General features: G+C 39.7%; 1 protein-coding gene across 1 annotated transcript in view; it reads left to right on the top strand.

Annotated features, from left to right (window-relative positions):
- The window catches only part of RYBP (RING1 and YY1 binding protein), a 70,459-nt gene extending 43,969 nt beyond the window's left edge, over window positions 1–26,490 (top strand). Inside the window, exons 3-5 of the mRNA XM_030919229.1 lie at window positions 21,741–21,917; window positions 22,024–22,122; window positions 22,444–26,490. Of these exons, the coding sequence (XP_030775089.1) occupies window positions 21,741–21,917; window positions 22,024–22,122; window positions 22,444–22,696 (529 nt within the window). The 3' untranslated portion in view covers window positions 22,697–26,490. The remainder of the gene's footprint in view (window positions 1–21,740; window positions 21,918–22,023; window positions 22,123–22,443) is intronic.
- The last annotated feature ends 1,442 nt before the right edge of the window (window positions 26,491–27,932 follow it).

Genomic DNA, 27,932 nt, shown 5'->3' with positions numbered 1-27,932 from the left:
GGAATGCATCTCACCCAAGCCACCCCATTGTAGTTTCCTCCATCAGCTCAAGGGTTTGCTTGAGGTATCTCTGGACTCTTAATTTTCATGTTTCCAAATTGGCCCAATGGATTTATCTGTGAAGGAGATTGATTAACATACAAAGACTTATTCCCTCCTATTGGAACATACCCCAGAGCATCTCTGTTCTGAGAAGACCTTAAAGTGTGAATTTTAAAATCAGGCTATTGGTCAAGTGTCATCAGAGGAAAGAAACACAGTGGTGATTGATCCTACAATACCAGGTGTTGACATTCTTTCTTCCTCTTCGAGATGCTATTTTCCAGAGGCTTGGGTTTTAAAAGAAAGAGTGAAAACTGTATTTCTTGATCATGAGGTACTTAAGATTTAGTTACGAAATTAAATACCCCAAAACTCAATTTAGGAATATATAAGCAAGTAAAAACAGAATATAAACTCTGTCAATTCTTCTGCAATAAAAAGCAATGATGGGGCTGGGGTGGAGAGGGAAATTTCTTGGGTGTAGATATTAAATTGCTCCATGATTGTGTCACTGTGTAGATGAAAATACCTGCAGAAAAGAGGTAGATGGCATTTGTGTGTGGTCATTTTCAGTCAATTTAGCTATGTTTTCGAATAGTCGTCAAGGCATAATCCAATGTAAGTGCTATGTTTTTTAGTTCTCATAGTTGATAACTTGAGAAAAATTAAAAATCAGACATATTAAATGTACTACCTGAGATTCTGCAGGTCCCACATGGAATCTTAGCCAGTCATCCCTATTGTTTGTTTTTTTGTAAATGGGGATCTGCTCTACCAGACGTTCATTATTTGAGATCCACAAGGCCCCTGAAATTGCATACAGACATTTTTGTGTGTACTTATTTCTGAGTAGGTTGAAGTTTCAACATACAGTCCTTTGTATCCCAGGTTTCACTCCTCAGATTCAGCCAACCACTTGTTGAAAATATATTCAAGAGAATAAAACCAATAAAAATAACAATACAACAATTAAAAATAATGCAGTTTGATAATTTCCATAGCATTTACATTGTATTAAGCATTATTAGTAATCTAGAGATTAAAAAGCATATAGGAGGATGTGCATGGGTTAAATGCAAATATGCCATTTTACGTAAAGGACTTGAGTACCCACAGATTTTGGTATCCATGGGGGTCCTGGAACCAGTCTGCACAAGGAAGATTTTGGTTGGCAGCACCACTGTCCAGGCTAGTCATTGCAGCTGTTGGTCTGAGTGTGGATAGCTACTCAGAACTAAAAAATTTAGAGGGGGAGATCACCATATGCCGTACCTTCCCTCACAGTCAAACACTTATTACTTCTGTTTTAAACGTGTTCATAGTTAATCTGTGGGACAGTTTGTTCAGTTCTGCCAAAACCTTGTCAGCCGGGGGGTTTGTCATGATCTTAAATATTTGAGAAGGTTAAATAAAGTTAATTGTTATTATGCAAACAGATCAGTTAAATTGATAATTATTGAGTATTTTTTTCTGTGCCAAGGCTTATTTTGAATTTTATGCTTTTGGAAATACTCTTAGTTGAATTTGCTAATTCCTTCAGAGAAGATGGGTCATTTGTTGGATAGGCAACACCTGTTTTATGATTTAAGGTTTTGGTGGTTAGTCCTGATATGTCCTCACTTATATCCCTACCAATCCCAAATATATTTCCTAACTCTTGTTTGAAAGGGAACGGATTTAGCTCCGGTTGACTGTATTTGTTGTTCCCATGAGATGATACTTCATATAAGAGACACTATTGATGTGTTTGAGTATTCTTGAAGTTTTTCTTACTAAAGGTTATGTTTGGGATGTGGAAACATACTGAAATAACATGGTGTTGTGGTTGCTTATTAAAAATAGTTGAGTATGAAAGGAAGTTGGTGGTTTCTTTGTTTGTTTTTTGTTTTTGAGACAGAGTCTTGCTCTGTCACCCAGGCTGGGGTACAGTGGCGCGATCTTGGCTCACTGCAACCTCCGCCTCCCCGGTTCAAGCGATTCTCCTGCCTGGCCTCCAGAGTAGCTGGGATTACAGGTGTGCACCACCATGCCCAGCTAATTTTTGTGTTTTTAGTAGAGACGGGATTTACCATGTTCTCCAGGCTGGTCTCAAACCCCTGACCTGAGGTGATTTGCCCGCCTCAGTCTCCCAAAGTGCTGGGATTACAGGTGTGAGCCACCATGCCTGGCCATAGGAGGAAGTTTTAAACATGCTTTTTATGACTGATAAATTTAATGCAGGAATACCTTATTTAAGAGGGTAAGTCTCTTTAAAGGACACTTGGAGAAGATGCTTTGTTATTGGTCATGGATGGAACTCAAAATTGTGGTCTGCTTCTGAAACAATTATATTCTCAATTCTAGTGTGTTGCTTTAAATGCGTGTATCTGCCATAATGAGGGCTGGGTGCTGGTGTGGAAGACACAATAACAGCAGGAACCATGGACAGCTGCTAGAGTAACAGGTGGGACACTGTCATTGCTGTAAACCATCAAAACAGTGGCAGGAGCTGTATTGCGTAGGGCAGCTCTGAATACTTCTTCAGGGAATCTCACCATAATAGCAACCTAAAGTAATCAAAAGAAGAAAACATTATTTTCCATGTAGTATTAAATGATACAGAGTCTATAGAATACAGTTTTCAAAAACTAGAATCAGTGGTGGTGCTCAATAAATGTAGTGTGGCAATTAAGGCTTTTTTTCTTTTGGAATATTTTTTATGTAGCATCCACATTCTGAGGCATATATTTGTCTGAAGCTTGGGGGAAAATATATTCTTCTGATTTCACTAAGACCAAAGTTTTTAAAACTTGAATTTGCTTTATTAATACGTATATACAAGTGTGTAAGAAAAACAGAATAGCACTTGTATACTTTTTCTTCCAAGTGTCTATTTTACTGATTCCAACCTTTTTTTCTCATATTGATGAGAATGTAGGACAGGTATTTTCTTTGTTTTAGCAGTTGGGAAAACAAGCTGAAGGCTGTGGTTCGTTCTTACAAGTCATCTGCAAATTAATAAAAGAACCAGAGCTAAAATTCCATTTTCTTGACATCTGTTACTCTTTTCACTAGAGTTACATTCAGATTAAGAAATGCAAGGGCTGATCACGTGGCTCATCCTGGAGTCCCAGCACCTTGGGAGGCCAAGGCAGGAGGATTGTTTAAAGCCAGGAGTTTGAGACCAGCCTGGGCAACAAAGCAAGATTCTGACTATAAAAAAACAAAACAAAACAAAACTGGACACAGTGGTACGCACCTGTACTCTCAGCTACTCGGGAGACTGAGGGAGGAGGATTGCTTGAGCCCAGCAGTTCAAGGGTACAGTGAGCTGTGATCACATCACTGCACTTCAGTCTGGGTGACAGAGCAAGAGCCTGTCCTTAAAAAAAAAAAAAAAAGCAAGCAGATGAGCTCTATAAATATTACTATGATGTGAAATCTTGTTGTCTGATCTCAAAATCTGTTATTCCAGTTTGGTGAACCCCTTCAGATTTTGGTTTGTCTCATCCAAAGTGCAGCATATCCATCCATCTCTTCTTTCCAGTCTTGTCGCTTGTCTTCTGTGTTTACTTCCAATTCACCGATTCTACAAACCTTTATGCAGTGCATACACCCTTGCTCATCTAGGTCAATGGTTCATTTTTAAGAGATGGTTGATAACACCTTCTTATAAAGCTGTTTAGCTTAGAGTAAAAAATGCTTTATTCTATTACTCTGCGCCAAAATTTGACAAGTAGCTGTCTTTACTTTCGTTCTCTTCTGAGTTCTTGTACCTCAATTAAGACATTCTTTGGGCATGAAACTCAGCGGGCTTCTAGTTTATTTTTAACTTTTAAAAATGGATATAACTGAAACACAAGAATGGAAATAATCTCCCTGTTCATCACCCAGCATCAACAGTTTGTATATTGGCAGGCCTCTTGATCTTCATAAATACTGTTTGGTCTTATTGTTTGTGTTAAGCCATCAGCTTAACAGTGCACTTGTATAAAAGTGCATTCTGGGCAAAAAATTGGCTCCACACCATTAATCATTGGGGAATTACAAATTAAAATCACATTGGGATGCTACTGTACACCCACTTTAATGGCTCAGATTAAAAAGACTGACAGAACCAAGTGTTGTTGAGGATGTGGAGCAATTGGAATGCTCATCCTTTGCTGGAGGGAATGTAAAGTAGTACAATCCCTTTGAAAAAGAGTGTGGCAGTTCATTATAAAGTTGAATATGTACTTGCCATAAAGTTAAACATATACTTGCCATAGGCATTTTAGCCAAGATAAATGAAAACATATGTCTGCACAAAGACTTGTTAATGAATGTTCATTTCAGCTTTATTTATAATAGTGGCAAGCTGGAAGAAGCCCAAATATTCATCAACAGGAGCCTGGATAAACAAAACACGTAACAACATGGTTGATTCTCAGAAATACTATGCAATGAAAGTAGCCTTACACATAAAGAAGAGTATATACTGTATAATTCCATTTATGTGAAATTCCAGGAAAGACAAATCAAATTCCTAGTGACAGAAAATATCAGTGACCTCCTGGAGCTGGGAACGGGGATTGTCTAGAAGGGGCACCGAAGAGGATTAGGAGTGATGATTATATGGTTGTATACATATGTCACAACTACTTAAAACTGTACACTTTATTGTATGTAGATTGTACCTCATTAAAATTTACCCTAGACAAACATTGGCCATGTCAGTAAACTGCAGCACCTATTCTTCTTCACCTTTTTTGTTTTTATTTTTGTTTGGATGGCAGGTGATCATTCACCTGTAAACAAGCAGGGTGTAATTTTGGAGGTACCTCTAGTCTTTAGTTCTGTTCCAGCTGTAGGGAGGGCTGGATAGGGTCAGAAGTAATGGGATTCTTTGCTGCTTTCTTCTACTACAGGCTGTTTGGGTCTTCTTTGGAAGGTGAAGCTTTGGCTCTTATATCCTTATTCCTGGGCAGGATAGCTCCAGTTTCTTTCAGAGACTGAAATATTTTCCTCTCCCTTCCCCACAATCCCAGAAAAACATGTTTAATGTTTTAGAGAACACTTTGTCTAAACTAATGAATCTATCATTATTTCTCCTGATATTTCTACTTTTGGCGACAAATTGTTTGATGCTTAAGTATGTCTTTAGAACACAGCAGTTTCCCACTAGCAGAGGTATTCGATTAGTGATATAAATTAGTTTAAAACTCTGAGAAAATATATTCATATGATATTCAGAGCTCCCACACCTAACTTTTGGTGTTGGTTGTGCTGTCTGGAATATAAGGCTGATTGGGGTAGGGTATAATGATATATCACTTCACGTAACTTACTGGTTAGAATATTGTAATCCTTCTTTAGGTGGCCTGTAATGGTTTTCTTTGAGTACAGTGCTTAGGAATGTGAAAAAGTCCAAGAAACATTTGTTCCTAAAAGTCTTCTAGACTTTTAAGGGTTCAAAAAAGGATGGGGGCTTGTCGAAGGGAAATAGGGACTGCGTGCAGTGACTTACACCTGTTATCCCAGCACTTTGCGAGGCTGAGGTGGGCAGATCACTTGAGTCCAGGAGTTCAAAACCAGCCAGGGCAACACAGTAAAACGCCCCCGTCCCTACAATTAATAAGCCAGGCATGGTGTGATGTGCCTGTATGTAATCCCAGCTACTCAGAAGGCTGAGGTAGCAGGTTCACTTGAGCCTAAATATTTGAGGCTGCAGTGAGTTTTGATCACTTCACTGCATTTCAGCCTGCTCAATAGAGTGAGACCCCATCTCTTTTTGTAAAAGAAGAGAAAATAGGAGACAGCCTGAAGGAGGAGCTCCTGATGGCCAAAGCTGGAACAATTTGAGCAAAAAATGCTCAAATGAGCATTTGACAGTTTTCTATTTTAACCTATAGGATAAAATAAGTATCCATTAATTCATATTGATGTAAATAATTGAGTAAATATATGGGAGAGTAGAGACAGCTCTTAAAGAAGAATTCCACTTAATAATTATAAAAGGAAAGAGGGAACTAGAAAATCACCATTAGGACAAAAATACCACTACTACCAACAGAAAGTTAGAGATGTGTGCCGAATCCACATTTGGATGCTAAAATTAGTATAAAGTTTCAGGAGAAACAGCTTATTTATATAGTCTCAGTATCTCTGCCAGAATATTTATTTGAAAGACAATAACTTTAAGGTGGAGAAATATAACAACATCATGAACCCTTTGATGTGATACACTGAGGAGGGCACATCATTGCCATGGCACGACCTTCATTCTGATCATGAGAAAACATCAGACCCAGATTAAGGAGCATTTCTGTAATAACTGACCAGTCCTCAAGAGTTTCAGGTTCATAAGGGACAAAGGCCAGAAAAATATCAGGAGGAGCCCAAAAAATGAGAAATAACAACAGAATGTGATATGAGACCTACATAGGATCCTGAAACAGAAAAAGGACTTAGTGGGAAAACAGGTGAGGTTCAGGAAAGGTTTAGTTAATGGAATTGTATAGATGTTAGTGTTCCAGTTTTGATCATTCTGTGTTTATATACGATAGTAACATTAGGGGGAACTGGGTGAGGGGTATATGAGAACTCTACCATTTTTGCAACTTTTCTGTAAGTCAAAAATTAGTTAATAAAGCATCTAAAGTTTCTGCTTCTAAAAAGGCATTTGAAAAATCTGTTTTGTCTTTGCAAATTAGTGAATCATTTTCAGCAAGTCTTTGCAGAAAGTACACTTACAGGGAGGGTATCTCCCTCCCTCTTTCCCTCTCTTTCTCCTAACAGGGTCTTGCTGTGTCGCACAGGTCAGAGTGCAGTGGTGCATGATCACAGCTTGCTGCATCCTTGACCTTCTGGGCTCAAACAGTTTGCCCACCGCAGCCTCCTGAGTAACTGGGACTGCAGGCATGTGCCACCACACCCAGCTAATTTTTTTTGTATTTTGGTAGAGATGGGGTGTTCCCATGTTGCCCAGGCTGGTCTTGAACTTCGGGGTCAAGTAATTGGCCCGCCTCAGCCTCTCAAAGTGCTGGTATTACAGGTGTGAGCCACCACACCTGGCTTCCCTTCCACTCCCCTCAAATGAAGACATTTCCAAGTCATTTATGGAACGTACAGAATCCTCACCTTGTTGGAAGCTTTTTACAGGTGATAAAAACTGGATTACACTGATGCCAAAGGTAGATAATTTGGAGTGGAATACTAAATTGAAAAGCTTTTGTGTCAGAATGATTACGGTCATGCAGGTACTTCCATGTATGCAATATACAATCCCAATTTTCAAAATATCCCTTTCTTAAAGCTAAGATTTTAGGTAAGTCGGTAATTGGAGATCTTACTAGTAGTGTGAGAATCTCACTTGATGCCGCAATACTTGGGCTTGTGATAACGTAGTTTCTCTGAGGTTAGAAAAGCAGGTGTATTACGCCCTGCTCTGGGGACTCAGTTTTTGCTACCTATAGACCTTTTCTGTTTTGATGGAGAAACAGAAAAAGCCAAAGAGCATTCCTAAAGGACTAGATTCAGCTTCCTAAGAAGTTTGTCCTTGCTGAAAGAAGTTCCTTGTTCTAAGATTTTTAAAAATCATAGGCATTCTAGAGCAGATTGCAAAAGTAGCTTTTTTCATACCAGTATAGGAGGGACATGTTTTGGTAGTTGCGCTATTTGAGGTAGGAGGAAAGGTGTGGAGGGTTAAGGGGCATGTATATAATCTGGTGAAGGAATTGGAAAAGAAACTTTTTGGAAGGATACCTTCCTGATTGCCATGCCCGGTTCATAGGATTGTCCTCAGGCCTTATTTGTTAATAGCTTTTAAGATTATTTTTAATATTATTGACCATTCTTTCCTGGAAAACTTTTTCCTTTTAAAATGGCATCTCGTTATCTTTGTTTTCCCCTCTTTTATTGGCTTCTGTTCATCTCCCTTCCTTCTTAAGGTTTAGTGGAAAGAGCAGAAACTTAGATTAAACTCTACTTGAGCTAGTCTCGTTTTTACTGTTGGGTGTTTGGTTTAATAACTTCAAGAAGTCATGAGGATAGTGAGAGGTGATGTATGTAGAATGCTCAACACGGTGCTTCCTCATAGGAAACATTCATTACCTGTTAATTTTTTTACTTCTTCCCTCTTTTAATGGGGAGCAGTTCTATCTCTTGGTAGATCTTTTTTTTTTTTTTTTGAGACGGAGTTTCGCTCTGTCGCCCAGGCTGGAGTGCAGTGGCCGGATCTCAGCTCACTGCAAGCTCCGCCTCCCGGGTTTACGCCATTCTCCTGCCTCAGCCTCCCGAGTAGCTGGGACTACAGGCGCCCGCCACCTCGCCCGGCTAGTTTTCTGTATTTTTTAGTAGAGACGGGGTTTCACCGTGTTAGCCAGGATGGACTCGATCTCCTGACCTCGTGATCCGCCCGTCTCTGCCTCCCAAAGTGCTGGGATTACAGGCTTGAGCCACCGCGCCCGGCCCGGTAGATCTTTATATTCATTGAGATCTCTCTGCCTCTCTCTCTCTCTCTCTCTCATGTATCATATACATTGAGATCTCTCTCTCTCACATATATAATATCCCCAAAGAGCTCAGTTCTGAGGCTCAGAGAGAGACAGTTAAGTGTATCATTATAATACAATGTTATGCAACATGCTGATGTAGCATCTGCTGTCTGCACTACATTATACAGAGGACATACACTCCTGGAGCCAGCATTAGGTGACCTACTGGCAGGAAATTACTATTTTGAAGCAAGTTTGGGGAGTATACATAACATTGAAAAGGTTGGTACTGTCTCAGAGATGTTCATCATCTAGTAGGGAGACATAGACAACCAGGGTGATAAGTTATAATGTAAAACCTTAAGTGGTGGAGGTATGTCACGGTGGTTTGGGAACACTGAAAACCTGGCCACAAACTAACTTACCAGGAGAAGTTGGGAAAGAAGCGGCATTTGAGCTGGATCTTAAAGCAGGTATGGGTTTTATAGAAGAAATATGGAGAAAAAGGGCATTGCAGAAGCTAAGGAATAGCAGATAAGAAATAAAACAAGTGGTAAAAGGTATCTTCTGAAAAAGATAAGATAAAGTTTAGTGTGACTTGAGCTCCTATGAATGAGAGGCCTGGGACAGTGAGTGTGGAGAAAAAGCAAGCTGAGAGAAGTGTCTGAAGAAACTTGTGAAGAGCCTATATATCATGCTAGGGAGTTAGGATTTTATTCTGTTAGCAGCAGGCTGTGGCAGAGTTTTAAGCAGAGGAACAGGCAATTCACCTTTTCTCTTTAGGCCCTTTGGCCTTTAGCATCATGTATAATAGCTAGAGGGAGGACTAGAAAAGACCAGATAGGACCGTATGGACATAGGAAGATACTTAGGTCCTGAACTAGCATGGAGGAAGACAATGAAGACGAAAGGTGAGTATAGGAGATTAGAGCGTCCTTTCTGAGGTTTGCTTGGCATGTGAAGAATGAGGGTGAGGGGAAAGTTCACATACTAGAGTATCCCCAGCAGTGTGTTCCGAACATAATCGTCTTAACTAATTGATGCTGAATACATTAGATGATACACATTCTGATACATTTTTTTAAACATCATTTCACCACACTTGCTTGGAAAGTTCTTTGGAGAATTTTGCTTAGGTAAGAAAAGTACTCATGAGTGGGAGCTGTGCAGAATTAAGTTTTTATGTAGAAATATTTGTTAACACTCCTCTGGTCTTTCAAAGTGAAAAGAGTACAGAATGAAAGAATTGGTTAAGATTTCCTGACAGATGTTTTCTTTAGTTAGAGTGGACTTTGATACTTGCATGATTAATTTCTTAGGCACTAAGATGTGCCTGCTTGGGTGTGTTAGGATGTAGTACATGACTGTTGATAGCCTTGAAGTTTCTCCTCTTTATTCAAGTTTCTATTCTTATGCAAATGTTTTCTGGTTATTCTGATAAATATTTCATCCATATGTAAAAAAATATGACTAACATTTTAAGTTCAAAGATCACTATTTAAATTGACATATTAATTCTCATCTACCTGTGCCACTCTGTGCCCTCCCAGCCCCCAGAAAAACAAAACCATTTTTATGGAGTTGAAGGAATTATCAAGCTTGGTGCTAGTGTTTCTAGTAATAGATACTGGTAATTTTAGAGTCTTCTTCACCTTCATTCATACCTGAGTTTTCAGCCATTTGACCAAGTAAATAAAGATACCCTAAAACTTTTTTCCCCTTACTCAAAAGCCATTTCCTTCCCTTAATGGAAGTAAAGACCATGATTACCAGAAATGTTTGAGGTATAGATGGTATTGTCAGAGTTGTAATTGTTTTTTTTTTTTTTTGAGACGGAGTCTCGCTCTGTAGCCCGGGCTGGAGTGCAGTGGCCAGATCTCAGCTCACTGCAAGCTCCGCCTCCCGGGTTCACGCCATTCTCCTGCCTCAGCCTCCCGAGTAGCTGGGACTACAGGCGCCCACCACCTCGCCCGGCTAGTTTTTTGTATTTTTTAGTAGAGACGGGGTTTCACCATGTTAGCCAGGATGGTCTCGATCTCCTGACCTCGTGATCCGCCCATCTCGGCCTCCCAAAGTGCTGGGATTACAGGCTTGAGCCACCGCGCCCGGCCCAGAGTTGTAATTGTATAGAGACCATCAAATTGTCTTTCCATCTGGCGGGAGAAGAGTGATCACACGTCTGAATACAGAGATAATCTAGTATCAGTATACTCAGTGTTCTTGGGATTCCTCTCCCTATGTCCTACCCTTTTATAGCCCCTACCAATCAGAACAGTGAACACATTGCAGATGTCTTGTGCAGGCATCTTTTGATAAAACTGCACAAGAGAAGTTCTCTTTGTTCTAGATTGCCCTCCCATATTTGCAAAAGTTTCTACTCCCTTATATTGTATTCCTGTACTTAAGGTTAGACAGTAGACCAGTGATGCTCACCTGGGAGTGATTTGTTTTCCTCTGGGGAACATTTGGCAATGTCTAGAAGCAAATTTGGGTGTCATAACTTGAGAGACAGTGGTACTGCTGGCAACTAATGGGCTGCTAAACATTCGCCAATGCATAGCACAGCCCCCACAACAAAGAATTATGGGGCCCAAAATAAGGAATAATGCTCAGATTGTGAACACTTGTAGTTAGTGAAGTGTTGAGACTCTTCTGAAGTGATAATGGGCTTCAAGAAAGTTTTTAATAACCAGTAATGTAATTTTTAATAACCGGTAATAAAATTGTAAAGTATTGAAACCAATAAAGTTTTAATAACCAGTAATTATAATAGATCTCTTGACCATGAATGAATTTGTCAGGGCTGTTATTTTGTATTATTTAAGTTTTTGTTTTGTTTTAAAGGTTAGATTTGAGGGAAACCTTAAAATTTACCTTAGGTTAGTTGGAATCTTAATTTGATAGGTGAGGAAACTAACACCTGAGGAGGGCAACTAGTTAAATATTTGTTAGACTGTGGCTTATCTAATAGCTTATTTCTTTGATAAGTTACTGATTCTTTTGTGTTTTGCAAGTACCCATGTTTGTGACATGAACTGTAATTTCAGAATCATTAAATGCATTTTAAATAGGATCTTTGACAGCTTTGAAGTAATTTGCAGAGCAGATTGGATTGCTTTAGTGTAATGTTTCTTGGAGAAAGACTTGATTTGTCACATTTATTTGCATCTGAAAATGGCGTTTGCTTAGAGATTCTTAGTTTCTGGGATTCATCTTCATCATAGACATGGTTTAGAAGGTACTTTTGTGTATCTTTTTTGGTGGGGGAGAAGGAACAGTCATGTCTAAGTCACTAAACCAACAGTATGTAGTTTGTAGAAGGTTTGTAAAAGCATGATGTTTATTTCTAACTTGCATGAGTTACTAAGAACATAAACTGCGAACTTGCCTGCACCTCAAGAACAAATACTTTATTTAGTTGTCTTTATTAAATACTCAATACAAGTGTCTGAGCTAAAGGAACCTTATAGATCACTTACTGTAATCTTTTTGTCAACAAAGAAATTGAAGTTTGGAGAGATTATCTAACTTATCCAAAGTCACAGACTTAGGGTTCCAAGATAATATGAAAGCAAAAAGGGGGAGGTCTAGATATCTCTTCCTCTAAAGGACTGTGTCCCAGCTTGTGTGACAGGGGAGACCCCATGTAAGACAAAGGTCCTCACCAGAGGTCTGGGCTGTTGGAATCTCTTGTGTTATATCTCAGTTGGCCAGTTGGAAAATGAGCATGTATCCACACACATCCAGAATGCACAGCACCGTGCCTCTGCATTTACTAGGCACTGGGAGAAGTCTGTTGCATGAGTTTAAAAACGTAAGTCAAAATGCTAAAGGTGAAACTGAGATGGAGAGGAGGTGGCATAAACCAGAATGCCGAAGATAAGAGTTGAGATGCGAGAGGAGATGGCACAAGAAATGTTACATCTCTGACACAGAGAGTAGGGTTGGATGTCCACGTAGGCTTTTGCTCCTTCCAGGGACTCAGATGAGGAGAAGGTTGCCTCTACCTCGCCCTGTAGTTGTAGTACCAGCAGCTGCTGTTGTGCTCACACTGCCTCAGATGGGACAGTGATCCTGCAACACTACTAAACCAGATGATCAGCAAGCAAAATAAATCTTTTACCATAGAAGAAAGTTTATGTTGAAAATATGGAATGGAGGTATCAAAAAGAAATGTAGCCATTTTCCAACAGAAGTCCATTTTCAAAATGATTTAGGAAATGCTTTTCTTTACATGATACATTGAACTAACACATTCTTTGTTAGTGGGCATGTTCTTTGGAGAAGGGCTGAGGGAGAGCTAAAGGGACTATTTATTATGGGACATTTACTTAAAATATTTGAATAACCACAAATAAAATTCTGTTATAGGCACCACAGGAGAGAGGAAATGGAAGGAAGCCAGCTTTATAGTCTATGACTTAAATACTTGAAGCCCACTTTTAGAAAGTTGTTCTAGTGTTAAATAAGTTTAAGATTTTTCTTTATTTTCAAAATGTTTCCAGCAATTGGAGTCAATGCTGCTTTTCACTTTTTTTTTTGAGGAAAAATTTAAGCCTGAGAAGTTGCCTTCTCAAGACTGTCTCTTTCTTTACCCGTGGTGCGGTAAAGTTGCGCAGTCCAATATTTGGCATGGTGCTGCGGTGGCCGTTCGCAAGCGTTTTGGTCAGAAGATCTCTTAGGTTTCGTAAGAGTATTAATGACCCCAAGGAGCTTTTGTTCATCTTAGTTATATGTATAGATACTTCCCATATCAGAAATTAAAACTAAGAAATGTGGCCGGGCGCGGTGGCTCAAGCCTGTAATCCCAGCACTTTGGGAGGCCGAGACGGGCGGATCACGAGGTCAGCAGATCAAGACCATCCTGGCTAACACAGTGAAACCCCGTCTCTACTAAAAAATACAAAAAAAAACCTAGCCGGGCGAGGTGGCGGGCGCCTGTAGCCCCAGCTACTCGGGAGGCTGAGGCAGGAGAATGGCGTCAACCCGGGAGGCGGAGCTTGCAGTGAGCTGAGATCCGGCCACTGCACTCCAGCCCGGGCGATAGAGCGAGACTCCGTCTCAAAAAAAAAAAAAAAAAAAAAAAAAAAAAAACTAAGAAATGTTTAAAACATGAAAATATACAAACTCTCAGACCAGTGATGGCAGATGTCATTGCTTTGGAAAGCTCCATTGTAAACTCTTGAAGGAAAGAAAGTGAGAAGGCAAGTAATGTTTTAAAATTATTATGAAAATAGTTTTGTCTCGTAGATCCTCCTGAAAGGATCTTGTGGACACCCAAGAGTCTGAATCAACACTTTGAGGCCCACTGGGCTGAGATAACTGTGTGTTGCTGCCAGATTGATTTATAAAATAGGTCTTTTTGTTTCCAAAAATCAGAACCACTTTTAGCTCTTTTTATTTATTGAATATATGTTCCTGAGTTGCAGAAAAGTTATGGTATTTTCACCTGTTGGTGCTCAGGTGAAAGTCTGTTTTCAGGGCATAAGAGACATTTTAATATCCAAAATGAAAATTTAAGGTGAAGGAGAACATTTCAGAATCTGCTGTTTATTACGGTAAAGATACTTGTTAGTCGTGTTGGAGCCAGTTGTTTCTAACCAAGCTGTATCTGGTGAGAGTTTGTGTAACACCATGTGTGGATATTGTACAATTGAAGTTCAGTGGCCTTCCCTAAAGGCATCCTCTTTTAAAAGGGATTTCTGCAAAACCAGAATTCTCTCTGAAATATGCAGAAAAACTGGCAGCTATGTTGGTGAGGCTCCTTAGTGCTGCTGTTGCTGTTAGACAGCATAATTAACTTTAGGATGCTAACATATGCGAAGGATTTATGTCTCTAGAACCATTTCCCAGGGCAGACTTACCAGCTTCTTTCACTTGTAAATCTTTCCACTTGCCTTCCAGTATCTGAAGAAGGGTGGCAGACACATCTACGACTGGAAAAGTAGTGTTTTGGAATGTATGTATTATTTTTACAGGGAGTTATCTTGTGGATTATCTATCTACATGTCCTGTTACAAAGAGCTAAGTGAATGGTACCTAATTTCATCCTCATTTCATCCTGACCTCAGCCCTATGAAAGTAGGTGTGGCCTTGTTCTCATTTCAGGTAATTTACCTAAGCTCAGTAGCAGGTCTGGATAAAGTCCAGAGGCTGTCTTAACTCCAAAGTCTAGACTCTTCCTTTATAGTACTCTGTTTCCCTTTTACCTGTGAAGATGACGGAAGGAAAGATCAGGAAGAAAGGGGATGACTTGAGTTGTGAAATTTTGATAGAATTAAATTTGAGGGAAATTTTTAATTTTCTGATACAGAGCAGAGTGATTCTCTTGAGTCGAGGATGTATGTGGGAAAGAGTAACCTAGAATGGGACTAGGACCCCCTTCAGGTCACTTAGTAGCTCCTTGTAGATGGGCCAAAGGATTTGAGAAATGGAAGAAAAGTGTTTACATGAAAGAGGAAAGTACTATTTAAGAGACAAAAGAACTGCCAAAAAAATACTGTTTGGGAAGCAGAGGGAAATTAATAATCTCCTGAAACATATGATCTTGGTAAAGTGACAGTTGAGTTTTTAATTACCCATATTATAATGATGGTTGGCTTCAGTCAAGTCATGAGGTCATATAGGTTCCTTGGTATATAAAAAATATAATAGAACAGAGTATATGGGTTAAGTGAACAGAAAACAAATTGTATTAATCATCAAAGCCAGAGACCAGTAGCGTTTACTGGACAGTGCTATTGGGATAAAACAACTCCAATGCTTTCACACTTTAACACTGCTTTCCTTAGAAGTAAATATACATGTTGCCCAACTTAAACATAGATTGTATTCCACAAACATATTTGCAATTTGGTTATTTAAAACTTGGAATATGTTATCTTAGACAAGTCCAGACAAAGATTTAGCCTCAGTATGGCTTTAACAAGGTACTTTTGCAAAGAAGAAAAAAAACTTGTATGCAGTTTATAAAGCATTTTCACACATGTGACCCACCTAGTTTCCTGCAGTTGGATTTTACTACCATTCCTATTTTGTTTTCAGAATGTTTTAGTCGGCAGGTGTTACAGAATAACAGCTGAGTTGTATACTTTGGTAGGTTCCAAGGTGGGATATATGCATTTTGGGACATCAGTAATATAAAAATTCAGTCATTATTGGATGGGGTAAAATCTGTCCTAGCCAACCCAGTCCACATGTGTGTGTCTGTACAGTGTACATGTATATGACCTTCTGGATGTAGGGACAGGAAAACAGGTCATGTGAGAAGGCTAATTACAGTATCATAATGTGACCTATCATAAAGAATCCTGATAAAGGGTGCATTCAGTGGAGAGACTTGCCCAGAGTTGTTAAATTCTTGAAGCTGCTAATTCTTAGACTAATAGATTGCCAAAGCAAGGAAGGGTTAGGGGGAACATAAAAGCAGCATACAAAGAACTCAAGGGCTCGATGTAAGCTGATTTGATGAAGGCATTTTGTAGGCTGTAAGGAACTGTGTTAATTGTAAAGTACCTTTTGTTTGAGATGGATGGGTTTATTGTCTTAATTCCACAACCCGTGGGTATTTTAATTGAGAAGTGAAATGCCAGGTGGAATTCGGAAAGTGAGCAAAATGGACACATGGTTGGTAGTTTATGAAAGGCTGGACACATAATCAAGGAAAGGATGCAATTTATTAGAGACTCTTCTTGCTCTTTATTGCCTGAATCACAAGATGGCTTTTTCATCTCCTTGCTTGTTGTGGTAGCTGAGATCCAGAGAAGTATGTGAGAAATGAGCAGTAAGATCTCACGTTGCACAAGAGGAAAAGGAAAAGAGTAGTACACAGGGGAAATGCCTCTTTAAAAAATAACTGTTTTACCTGTGCTCCCTGAAAGTGGTATCAGTACACATACCAAAGCAATCCAGAAAAGGTGTCTTGTTTTCTGTTCTCATTTGTGGTTGTGTACATTTGAACTCTCTGAAGTTTTTCCTTTCCAGACACTAAGGATGCCCCAAATAAAGATCTGCTTCACTTTTTATAGGATGGACTCTTCTGAAATGTTAGCTACTTAAATGCAAATAAATATTTTCCTGATGATGTCTATTATTGTAGTTTCATAGCACATTTTCATTTATATGCTACTAAAATGGCAACAATAAACCTGTAAAATATTTCAAGAAGACACCCTTTTCATAAGAAAATACAGTCGTGAAGAAGACACAAAAAGCTTGTTTGCTAAATTTATGAGGGAAACTGTTTACTATCTTGAATCTCTGGTCATTTTTGTTTTGTTTTGTTTTGGAGATTGGTAGTGCTGGTGGTGGTGATTGATTGGTTTTAATTTGAGACTTAGACACCAAAAGTTGTAGGCCATGGGCTCTGATCTAACATTCACTGCTTACCTGCTTGTTTAAGGTTCGTTGGGGAAACTTGAATAATCTCGGAGACTAAGCTGTCAGCTTCGTATTGAAGAAGTGACTTGCCACAACATGTTGAAAGTTTTGCCCATTAAATGAGTGCTATTTACAGTGTGTTGTATGACACTTAGAAGACTTCATTAAGCAATGTGAATTTGTGGGAAGTCACTGTTTCTCACCGATCAGCAGTGTTAAGTATCATAATATGGGTTCATTCCATACAGAGAATGTTCCAAAGGCAGTGGAAAGCAAGGAAAACAGTCTTGCCTGTTCCCCTGCCCCCTTCTTTTTTCTTAAGGACAACCAAGTAGTCCCCTTCTTGCCAGAGTAAGGCATGGTGAGGCTAACAAAGGTGGCAGTGCTGTTCTCAGGGAGGAGTCTAGCTAAACGGTAACTTGGACCTGAGTTTTTCAGTCCCTAGTACCCTCATCACCCTTTTCATCTCACATTGCCACCCCTGACAAACGCACGCCAGGCTGCGCTCTTCAAAGGCATAATTGTAGAGTGTTCAAGGATACCTGAAGATAAGAGGAGTCCATGAAGAGTCCAGATGGAGCTGAACCTTGGATGTATTTCTTACTCTTTCTGCTCCTCAGTCTTCCTAATTTGTAAAATGGAGATGACAATTCCTCCTTGAGGGCATGTTGTGCTGACTCTGACTTCTTGATGTGCCTGTCCTGTGATAGCTTTGAAAAGGTTCCGCCTCTCTCCCATGTTAGGTACATTTGTAATGTTTAACCTGGAGAGCCTGGCACAGCATCCCAGGAGTGGAGTGTGGGAGTGTGCATAGCTCTGAATGGAAAATTGGACTTTCTCATTCTTCCACTTGCCATGCAGCGAAGAGAGTATTAGTCTAGAAGTGGGGAAGGGGACAGATTGCAAGAGCCGCCAGAACATCTCTGACAATGTAGCTAGCATCTTTATATGGGAGGGCTCAGCCTGGTGGCCCTTGTATTTTTCTTTTCCTTCGCCTTCCAAAAGGTGAATTTCCCTACCTCATCCCCTGCTCCCCAACTCTAGGAGTACTGTGTCATTTGTTGGGAGAACTAGTTTGAAAAAGCAGTTGCACTAGTTAAGATAATAAATGCTTACCTGTTGTTGAGGGATTTGGGTGGGGAAGTGGGGGGCAAGTGATGGTTTAAGAGTTAGGTTGTCACTTAAGGACGCACACAGGACATTCGGAACACAGCAGTACTTTTCAAACAACACAGGTGGTTTAGCAGATGCCCCATTTTTCTTGGTAATAACTAGATCCCAAATAGTCTTGTGTCCTTTTCATTTGTGAAATTTTGGTTTGTTGACCAACAGAGGGAGAAACACTTCATCATACTAGTCAAACATTTTATTAGGAACGAGTGAGACTTTCACCCAGTTGTGCTTATATGTTGCATTTTAAGAGGACTTACAGGTGAAATTTACCTTTTGTACATACAGACTTCATCCTGTAGATACCAGATTGTGTTGCGTGCACTGAAGAATTCTGAGTGTGCATTTGCTGAACTGTTGAATGATATCAGTGGCAGAACCATTCAGAGGGCACCTTACCTGTTGTCTACAGTGTGCCAATAAATATTCCTGGCAGATGGGCCATGTTTTAGGGAATAAGCCATTTTGGATAAGCATGATCTCTGGGTAGTGGAGACCTGCTTCTTTTAGGCATACTATATTCATGCTATTAAGAGTAATTTGTGAGATGCAAGTAAATTTCCTTTTCTCTCTCGTTCATCACCTGCTCTCTTTTCTCCTATACTGTTAGTGCCTGCTACTCACCAAACCAGGCACTGCTTTTGATCTCCATGGTTCATTTAATCTCTTTTCTGATTTCTCTTTTCCAAATTCCGCTCACGACCCCTACACTACCTCTGCCGTGTTGCGTGCCTCCCTGGAAAGGGAGAGACCAACTGAGAGAACTTGCTCAGATTGTCCTCTTTTCTAGTAAAAATGTCACTTTATCTTTACCTAGCATCCCTCTCATGTCTCAGTAGAAAGTGTCCCTATTCCTTTCCCTAGGCCTTTTATTTGTGTTCTTTCTCTCCCTTTGACCGATGATTAACCCCTCTGTCTTGCGTGCCCTCCATCGTTCTCCCTCTTTGGTTGTACAGCATCATCCATGACACTGTTTCCTACAGAAATCCTCCTCAGTTTGCTTGGGTAATGAGCAGAGCAATCCCTTACTTCAGCATCACAGTTCTGTGGTGAGGAAGAGCTCCTGTCCTCTTCCTCTGGCAACCTTCAGGCTCTTAATTCTTGCCGCCCTGATCCCACATAGCCTGCTCTCCTAAAAGTCACCAGTGACCTCAATCTCCAAAGCTTGGGCCCTCTTCTCAGTTTGCATCTTACTTTGTCTTTCTCTGCGGTGTTCATTTATTCATCCAGTAGATAATTTTATTGAGTACCTAGCACTGCCTAATGCCATGATGACAAAGATGATTAAATGTGGTCTTTGCTATGGAGTAGTACACAGTTGATTGACAGTTACAGTGTAACGTGGTAAGTGACAACTTTTATAGGTTGTCCCAGAGTAAGGCAGGCTCCTCCGTCTCAGATTGGGTGGGCCTGGTGATTAGGCTGAGATTTCTCTGGGACCAAGCACCTGGCTTACCTTTGCTTCTCGTGTTTAGGATAGTCTTAAATTGGTGTTCAGGTGTCCTCTCTTGTTCTTGGATCGGATATCTCTGGCGTAAAGTACCCATGTTGGCTTAATTAAAACTCTTCTTCATCAGGGTGTAGTTTCTCATAGTTTGAATGGTTTATTCACATTATTAACTCTGGCTACGGTATTTCATTTTAACACCTGAATATTGGTTAATGTATGGTAGTTTATTTTAGCACCAATTTAAACTGTTTGGTAATCCCTGTAGACAGCTGATCTGTGTCGCCAGTGAGTGCATGTGCAGTGTCTTGTAGTGGTCATTATTTTTTTAAGTATTAACACAATCATGCTTCCTCTTTAAAAGGAGTAAAATGTGTTAGAATGACTACTGCTGCTGTTAGAATCTGTGAAAAAGGGAAAGTCACCTTTCACCTAGGGGGTCCTGTGTGTTTCTTGGAAGAGAGGGGCTTAGAGTAAGTACATGCCCCTTCTCCAGGGTGCTTTCACATGTGTTTGAATCCCTTGTCACTTGTGATCCAGGCTCAGGTAATACAAGGTTTCGTGGTATGCCATCCCATGACCAAAACTTGTATTGCTAGAGACCAGTGGTAAGCTTGCTCTGAGCTTGCTCCTTTTTCACAGTGTTTTCTTGCAAAGTCATGACCAGTACTGAAACACTCAGAATATAACCAGTTCCTTCAATGCTCAGATTAACTGTGATACTGTCATGGCATAAGCATCTGTCCCCACCTGTCCTGTGGCCCCTGTCAGCTATATCATAGCCACTGCCCAAGGGGTGCTTCAGTAACCACACTTGGCTTAGGGAGCCAGCATGTCATCTACCTAGTGGCTCTCATTTTGTTTCCTGGTAAAGAATAGCAAAATTGGCCAGGCGCGGTGGTTCACGCCTGTATTACCCCAGCACTTTGGGAGGCTGAGTTGGGTGGATCAGGAGTTCGAGACCAGCCTGGCCAACAGTTTGGTGAAACCCCGTCTTTACTAAAAATACAAAAATTAGCCAGGCATAGTGGCAGGCACGTGTAATCCAACCAAGCTACTCAGGAGGCTGAGTCAGGAGAATCGCTCGAACCTGGAAAGTGGAGGTTTTAGTGAGCCAAGATCATGCCACTGCACTCCACTCTGGGCAACAGAGTGAGACTCCACCTCAAAACAAACAAAAAAGAATAGCAGCGTTAGGTAAGAATGCAGCAGCTTTGTTTTGGGTTTTGTTTTTAGGTTTTTGTTTTCTAATCCTCCACCACTGACTCTCCTATTGATGAGTCAGACTTGGTTTGTCCAGTTATTTTTCTCCTGGGGAATTGGAGAGGGAGCTATCCGATCTGAAGGAGACTGTTACATTGTGGCAGCCAGTTGTTTTACTTTGTTAATGAACCATTTCTATATTTGTTTTCCATCTTAAACTTGGAAAGTTTATTATATTGTAAGTGTCTATCTAGATGGGAATGTCTTGGAGAATTAATATTATGTAGAAATAAAGCATAGGCATTCCTGTCTCCCTTTCTCATTTAGGGCTGTGAATGGTCATGCATTGTGAAAGTGTTTGGCATCCCTTAGAATTTGTGAACAATAGTGCTAAGAGCCAGTGTCAGTTGGAGATTGGCACAGACATAATGGTTTATGGCACAATGAATGTGTCACTTGTGTAAGTTTTTTTTACAGTGACTTTCAGTCTTCACTCCCTTGGGAGCTAGTATGAGCTATAGTTATCTTTATTGCTCTATATATGTTGTCTGTGCCAATCACAGAGCTGCAGGGGAGCAGAACAAGTTGGAATAATTAGATTGAGGAGTGAATGTCACACTTCTAATTTCATTCTCTTTTCAAGGGATTACTCGTGTCCATTTAATAAAATGAGATTAACCCTCTGCAGCAGGAGTATTTGAAAGCTGTCAGTCAGTATAATCTTGACGGCTTGAAAGAAGTAGTGTTCTCAGCACTTTTAGAAACACTGTCATGTTTTATTGGCTCAAAGACTATTTTACTGCACAGGGATGTGTATGTTAGTGTTATCACTTGTGAAAGTATCATTTCCTTTGAAAAAGGAAAAGTTTAGTATCCATACTAAATAATCCATACAAAATCATGCAGAAATAACACGTACCATATAATTTAGTTTTGAATTGGCAGATATCAGTAATAAAATACCCAAGGAATTGTGAGACCAGATACAAATGTTAAAAAAAAAAATTATAAAGCAAATAGTGATATATATTTTTTGAACATTTTAGAAAACCTCGGATCAATTCTCAGCTGGTGGCACAGCAAGTGGCACAGCAGTATGCCACTCCACCACCCCCTAAAAAGGAGAAGAAGGAGAAAGTTGAAAAGCAGGACAAAGAGAAACCTGAGAAAGACAAGGAAATTAGTCCTAGTGTTACCAAGAAAAATACCAACAAGAAAACCAAGTAAGTTTCTGGTTAACAAAGTACAGGATATTACTTTGCAAGTGAATTCAAGATATCTTCTAAATGCCTGTTTTTTGTTTGTTTGTTTTGTATCTCCCTCATTTAGACCAAAGTCTGACATTCTGAAAGATCCTCCTAGTGAAGCAAACAGCATACAGTCTGCAAATGCTACAACAAAGACCAGCGAAACAAATCACACCTCAAGGTACTTGGAAGCTAGAATGACATACTAAATTACCGCTCTGATTTACTTAATCGTAATCATGAACCTGGGGTGGTTTTGTCCCTTGGGTTTGTAGGCTAGTAATTTTACAGTGGTCTCAAACTTTGCTGTCTGTGCTTGTTGATTGATTATTGCTAAAGCTGAGCAGCACACTTTGTAGTCGGCTTTGGCATGTGCGGTAGGCAGTTCAGATTCATTGCCACAGTGTCGTGAAGTCTTGTGTGTATTGATGACATTCTGCCAGAAGCTGTTTTTGATCCATAACTTATTTAATTGGCTCTTCCCCTGTGGTGTTCCTTCTAGGCCCCGGCTGAAAAACGTGGACAGGAGCACTGCACAGCAGTTGGCAGTAACTGTGGGCAACGTCACCGTCATTATCACAGACTTTAAGGAAAAGACTCGCTCCTCATCGACATCCTCATCCACAGTGACCTCCAGTGCAGGGTCAGAACAGCAGAACCAGAGCAGCTCGGGGTCCGAGAGCACAGACAAGGGCTCCTCCCGTTCCTCCACGCCAAAGGGCGACATGTCAGCAGTCAATGATGAATCTTTCTGAAATTGCACATGGAATTGTGAAAACTATGAATCAGGGTATGAAATTCAAATCCTCCACCTGCCCATGCTGCTTGCATCCCTGGAGAATCTTCTGTGGACATCGACCTCTTAGTGATGCTGCCAGGATAATTTCTGCTTGCCATGGGCATCTGGCCACCAAGGAATTTCGCACCCTGACGATTACTCTTGACACTTTTATGTATTCCATTGTTTTATATGATTTTCCTAACAATCATTTATAATTGGATGTGCTCCTGAATCTACTTTTTATAAAAAAAAAAAAAAAATCTGCTGTGCACAATTTTCCATGTACATTACAACTGGTTTTTGTTTTTGTTTTGTTGCGGGGGGAGGGTTGGGAGGGGGAGGGAACTTTTATTTATTGTGTTCACAAACTCCATCCTTTCAGCATATCCTTTTAAGTTTAGTTCTTTCTTCCAGTTATACTATGTACTATCAGTTTTGATATAACTATATATATATAAATATAAAATTATATATAAAGGGTTATTTGAAACCAATCCATGGCAACGCTGGTGCTTGATACACTGTGAAGTGAATACAACATTGAACAGTTACAGATCTGGGACAGTCCCTTCTATGAAAGTGCTGAAATTTAACTAAAATCAGTCTTACATGAAGTATGTTCCAATCCATGTGGGAACTTGACTCTCTCATCTGTCTAAAGAATACTGGACGACATAAAAATATATATTTTTTAAACAATGTGATCTCAAATTTAAAGACTGCTCCAGATAGCCTGCATTTGCAATGAAATAACTGACAAATCACAAGTGGTTTAGTTGGGGAGGGCTTTGATCATTCAGAAGTAACTAAACTAGCTCCAGAATGCCAAGTATTCGTGTAAATTATGGTTACATGTTATCATTTGCTGTTCTTACATAAATACTCATGAAAATATGGTATTCTGTAACTCGAATTCCATCCTCCATTTTCCAGACCTCTACTCATGTCTGAGGTAAATCTAGAAATTGTTTTAGTTTTAGGATTGAAACGGTCTATAAACTGTATTTTTGGTCCATGCAGGAAGCTGTCCCTTGTTTCTACATGACATTGCAGTGGTGGTTTCTGTAATTAAAATTTGTTTGCCTCATGTCCCTTCGTCTCATAAACCTTCACTCTACCGATTCGGTTGTGAGCATTCTTTGTTTTTCCTTCTCAGAACCTACTATGAGTTGTTTTACTGAACAAAGGTTATCAACCACACATCTAGTCCTGACATGGAGCTTTTCAGTGTTTGGAGACGTTTCTCAATCTCCTGCTGTGGTAGGAACTCCAGTGGTGAATGGCTTGCGCGCCTGCAGCCAGAGTTGCAGGGAAAGCTCGTACTTACTGCGAGCAGCATGTAATCTTTTTTCTTCCTGGACGTAAAGATAGCTTGAATAAACTGTTCTATTTCATTCTCTTCACTCTCTTTACTGTCTTGCAAAAAAAAAAAAAAAAATAATATAATGATAATCGAAGACCACTAATACAATTCCACCTCTCCTTATTAAAATAATTTTTTAAATTTTTGTTTTGCTCTTGTTTGGATGTGGGGTCTCTCTTCTATTTGACTTTTACATTTAGATACAGAGTTTGTAGTACTTCAGAGACATTTCAAGCATGAGAATTTGAGGTTACCTCTCTTTATTTGACGTTTAGGGACTCACGGGAGGGCAGCCTAATTTGTAATGAAGCACCACATTTTGGTGTTAAAAACCTGGTTTGCTTAATAATAGAAGTAATTTCTGTCTGTGGAGGCAACAAATAAAAAAATTAACAGCTTGAATTGAGTAGCCAACAGGAAAGGTTCCTTTCACATTTACATTAAAACTATTCTGTAGTCACTAATGTACCATAATTTAAATTCTTTTCTCAAAGGTATAGATTATAAAGCAGTGCCATTTGTTGCTGTGGTCCTATTCTCAAATGCATGGACAATGTTCCCCCGTTTTTAAAATAATGCTTGTGTCTGGGATGCAAGCTACGCTTATCTTTTTAAATACATTTTTAAGGTATTTATTAATGAACCAAAGGAAATCAGATGCTTTCTTTAGGCATCAGAATATATAATACAAAGTGATTTGACTATGAATTTTCAATCCACATTTTAATATTAGTGGGATATTGCAAAGACATTCCTTCTAAAGTTTTAATATTCCTTTTATTAAGGGTCTCAGGGAGGGTAAATTAGTCAGCCATATTTATTTTCCAGAGGTTTAAGGAATTGCTGTTTTTAACTTTTTAAAAAAAAAAAAACTTAAATGCCACCAAACTCCTGTAGGTTGCACTGCTTTTTGAACCAATAAGTGTTGGTATGCACTTTGTTCAGACACACTGTGTACTTTTTCAAAAACTAGTTTCATGTAAAGTGATTGGACCCCATAGATTAGTGGAAAAAGCTGATTAACCAGCTACTCATAGGCTGCTAATTCATTCATGCCAATGTTTTGGTTTTTCAGTTTTGCCTCCGTGATAAATTAAAGAATGGGGAGGGGTGAAGGAAGGGGAGGATTGCTTTAGAACAAGTGGCATGAAATTACCATCTTCATAGAAACCACAGCTAACAGTGGGAGTTATCTAAGCAATCAGATTGGATAGGGCCAGCCCTTTAGTTGCTGTGGTGTATTCTGTTGGGTAGTGAGGTAGTAGGTACTTTATAGACTTTTAATTTTGGAAATTGATGACATCCCTCAGGCATGTATTCTGGAAATGGAACTCCTGTAACTTCCTGTGTCTGCAGTTTGCCCTACAATTAGTAGGCAGCGTGTAAAAACACTAGTGTAGATTATAAAGATATATATTAAAAGAGGACCAGAAATACTTGGTATTCAGTGGCACAGAAAGCAGGTTAAACAAAAAGCACAGTGTTATGCTTGCAAGTTTCCATTTGTTTTAATACCACGCAATCTTTTACACTCGTGCGTGTGCACGCGCACAGAGCTTACCTGACTTTGCTCTGCTTGAGTCATGCAGTTAAAAAAAAAAAGACATCTTGACACCCACACAATATTCTAATCAAAACCTTTCAGTTTCAATCTGGATATTTAAAAACATTGGCAGAAGCTTCTGTGAGTTTAGTTCCACTAAGATGTTTCACCTGCCTTATCAAGACCATTCTCAGTCTACTTTTTTAAGCTACCGTATCTTAAATTATTGAAAATTTATTAATTGCTGAATATATAATAACCTTTGCTTGTATGTAACCGAAAATGGTTTAAGAGCCAACATTTAGAGTATGACAATGGAGCTGAACAGTTTTTAATGCGCAAGCAGTTCTGTTCTTGTGTATGACTTGTAACCTTAATTTACTGTGTAAAGATGGTTACATTATTTCCTTAGCTTTGTTTGTTGGAGACAAATAGAGAATGCTTGTTAAGTATGTCAAAACAATCTTATCTTGTGAATTTTTGTTAATGTATTATACGAGCTATATTTTTCATTTGCCCAGAAAGACAGCTTGTATAACGCTTTTGGAAGTTTCTGCTCTGTAATGTCTTTAGAGCTGACAGTCTGTTAGGTTTGTTTTTTTTCTTCATGCTAAGGTGTCAGTTGGTGGTTTTGTGAACTGGTCAAAAATTCACAGGTCTTAAATGTTTTGGGGGAAATTTATATTGGACACTGCTCTTTGTCTAGCAAATAAAAGATGTTAATATATTCCTGTTACTGGCATGTGCACGACTATGTTATTAGAAGCCACTTTATCATTTTCCTGCTTTAAATAGAAATGTCTATTTATGAATTCTGCTTGTAGTTTTTTCACAAATAAAATAGTAAAATTTACATTGGAAATCTCTATTTTTGTGTGTATAGATTTTAGCCTTTAGAATAATAGTTAATTTTTAACCTGTGGAATATTTCCAATGTGAATAGGGAGCTCACTTTGTATTTTAGAACTTGTTTATCAGAAGCTGAAGTAGCTGGGTGCATAAGTACATGCCTCAGTGATGCAAAAGAAGACATAATTGAGCAAAAGAATCACCAAAAATTTGAAAGAAAATGGACTGCCTAAGTGTAACCTTTGAGATAAATTGCAATGATGTAAAGGAAGGAAATGGGATTTAAGGAAAGAAAATGGAGATGATGCTAAAAATTGCTAATTGAGGACTGAAAATCCTCAGAAGACAACCCCTGTTTCTGGCCAACTGGAGTTAGGTCAACTCTGTCTCAGAGATGTGAATAAAGTGTGTTACTAACCTAAAAGCCACACAAGCTCACTTACTGCCCCATGCTAGGGAGACTCCTGCCTGCTGCTGCAGGTGCTGAGGCACACCAGTCTAGAACCTTCCAAAGAATTAAGAAACCACTTAAAACACGTCAAGATCCATCCCTGATTATTTTGTCCTGGGTCTCCACCTGAACTAGCGCTGGAAGGAAAAGAGTGTAGATAACGCAGGATGTTGAGCTGAAAAATGGGTCTGTTTTGATAAAACAAGTTCTGTTCTTCGTCCTCATTTTTTAATACTGAACATGACCCAAGTTTGGCCCCTCAAAAGTCTTGGAAAGGATCTGGAAGGGTTGAAGGACAGGGATTGGAGGGGGTCTCTGATGTTTCTCATAGGGCATTTTGGATACACATGTGCAATCTGCTAGCCCCGTGCCCCTCTGCTTGCTTTTGTGCCTGAGGAGTTCACTGTGAGGGTCCCCACTGCTGGTGGCACTGGTACCACCCTTTGGAGGAGGATGGGAATTGTCTCCCATACCAGGTGTGGGCCAAAGCAAGCACTTGGCCTTTACAGGGGAGGCACAAGGAAGAGCAGTTTCTTACCAGTTGTGTGGACGGAAAGGGAGGCAAAAAGGTTTTCTCTAGTCCTCAGCCAAACTCTAGTGTTAACACCAAGTGTCCAGACCCCCTATTGAGAAATCTCATGGATAGAGTGTGACAGGATCATGGAAGCAGCTCTTGCTCAATTATTCTTGATCAAGGGTGGAGTGGCGACTTCAGCCAGCAATCTGAGGCTTGTGCTCTCTGATTTCATAGCCATGCAATGTGGAAATAGAAACCAGTCAGACTCCACCTTGGGCAGTGAAGAGAACATAAGGGACGTCCACGCCCCTGACCTCCCAGTGGTTCTGGAAGGCCACTCCTAACCTTCAAACCATAGCAAGGAAGGTTAGAGCAATCTTTGTGTTAGGATCAAAACTCCTGAGAAAGTTGTTTGCTAACCACGGAAGGAAGCCCACGGCCTGTCTTTAGGGCTTCTGTCAGGAAAGTACAACGGACATAGACAACT

This window comes from Rhinopithecus roxellana, chromosome 1 (genome assembly GCF_007565055.1).
Source record: "Rhinopithecus roxellana isolate Shanxi Qingling chromosome 1, ASM756505v1, whole genome shotgun sequence".
In the NCBI taxonomy this organism is placed as follows: domain Eukaryota; kingdom Metazoa; phylum Chordata; class Mammalia; order Primates; family Cercopithecidae; genus Rhinopithecus; species Rhinopithecus roxellana.
This window is presented reverse-complemented; position numbering and strand designations above follow the sequence as displayed.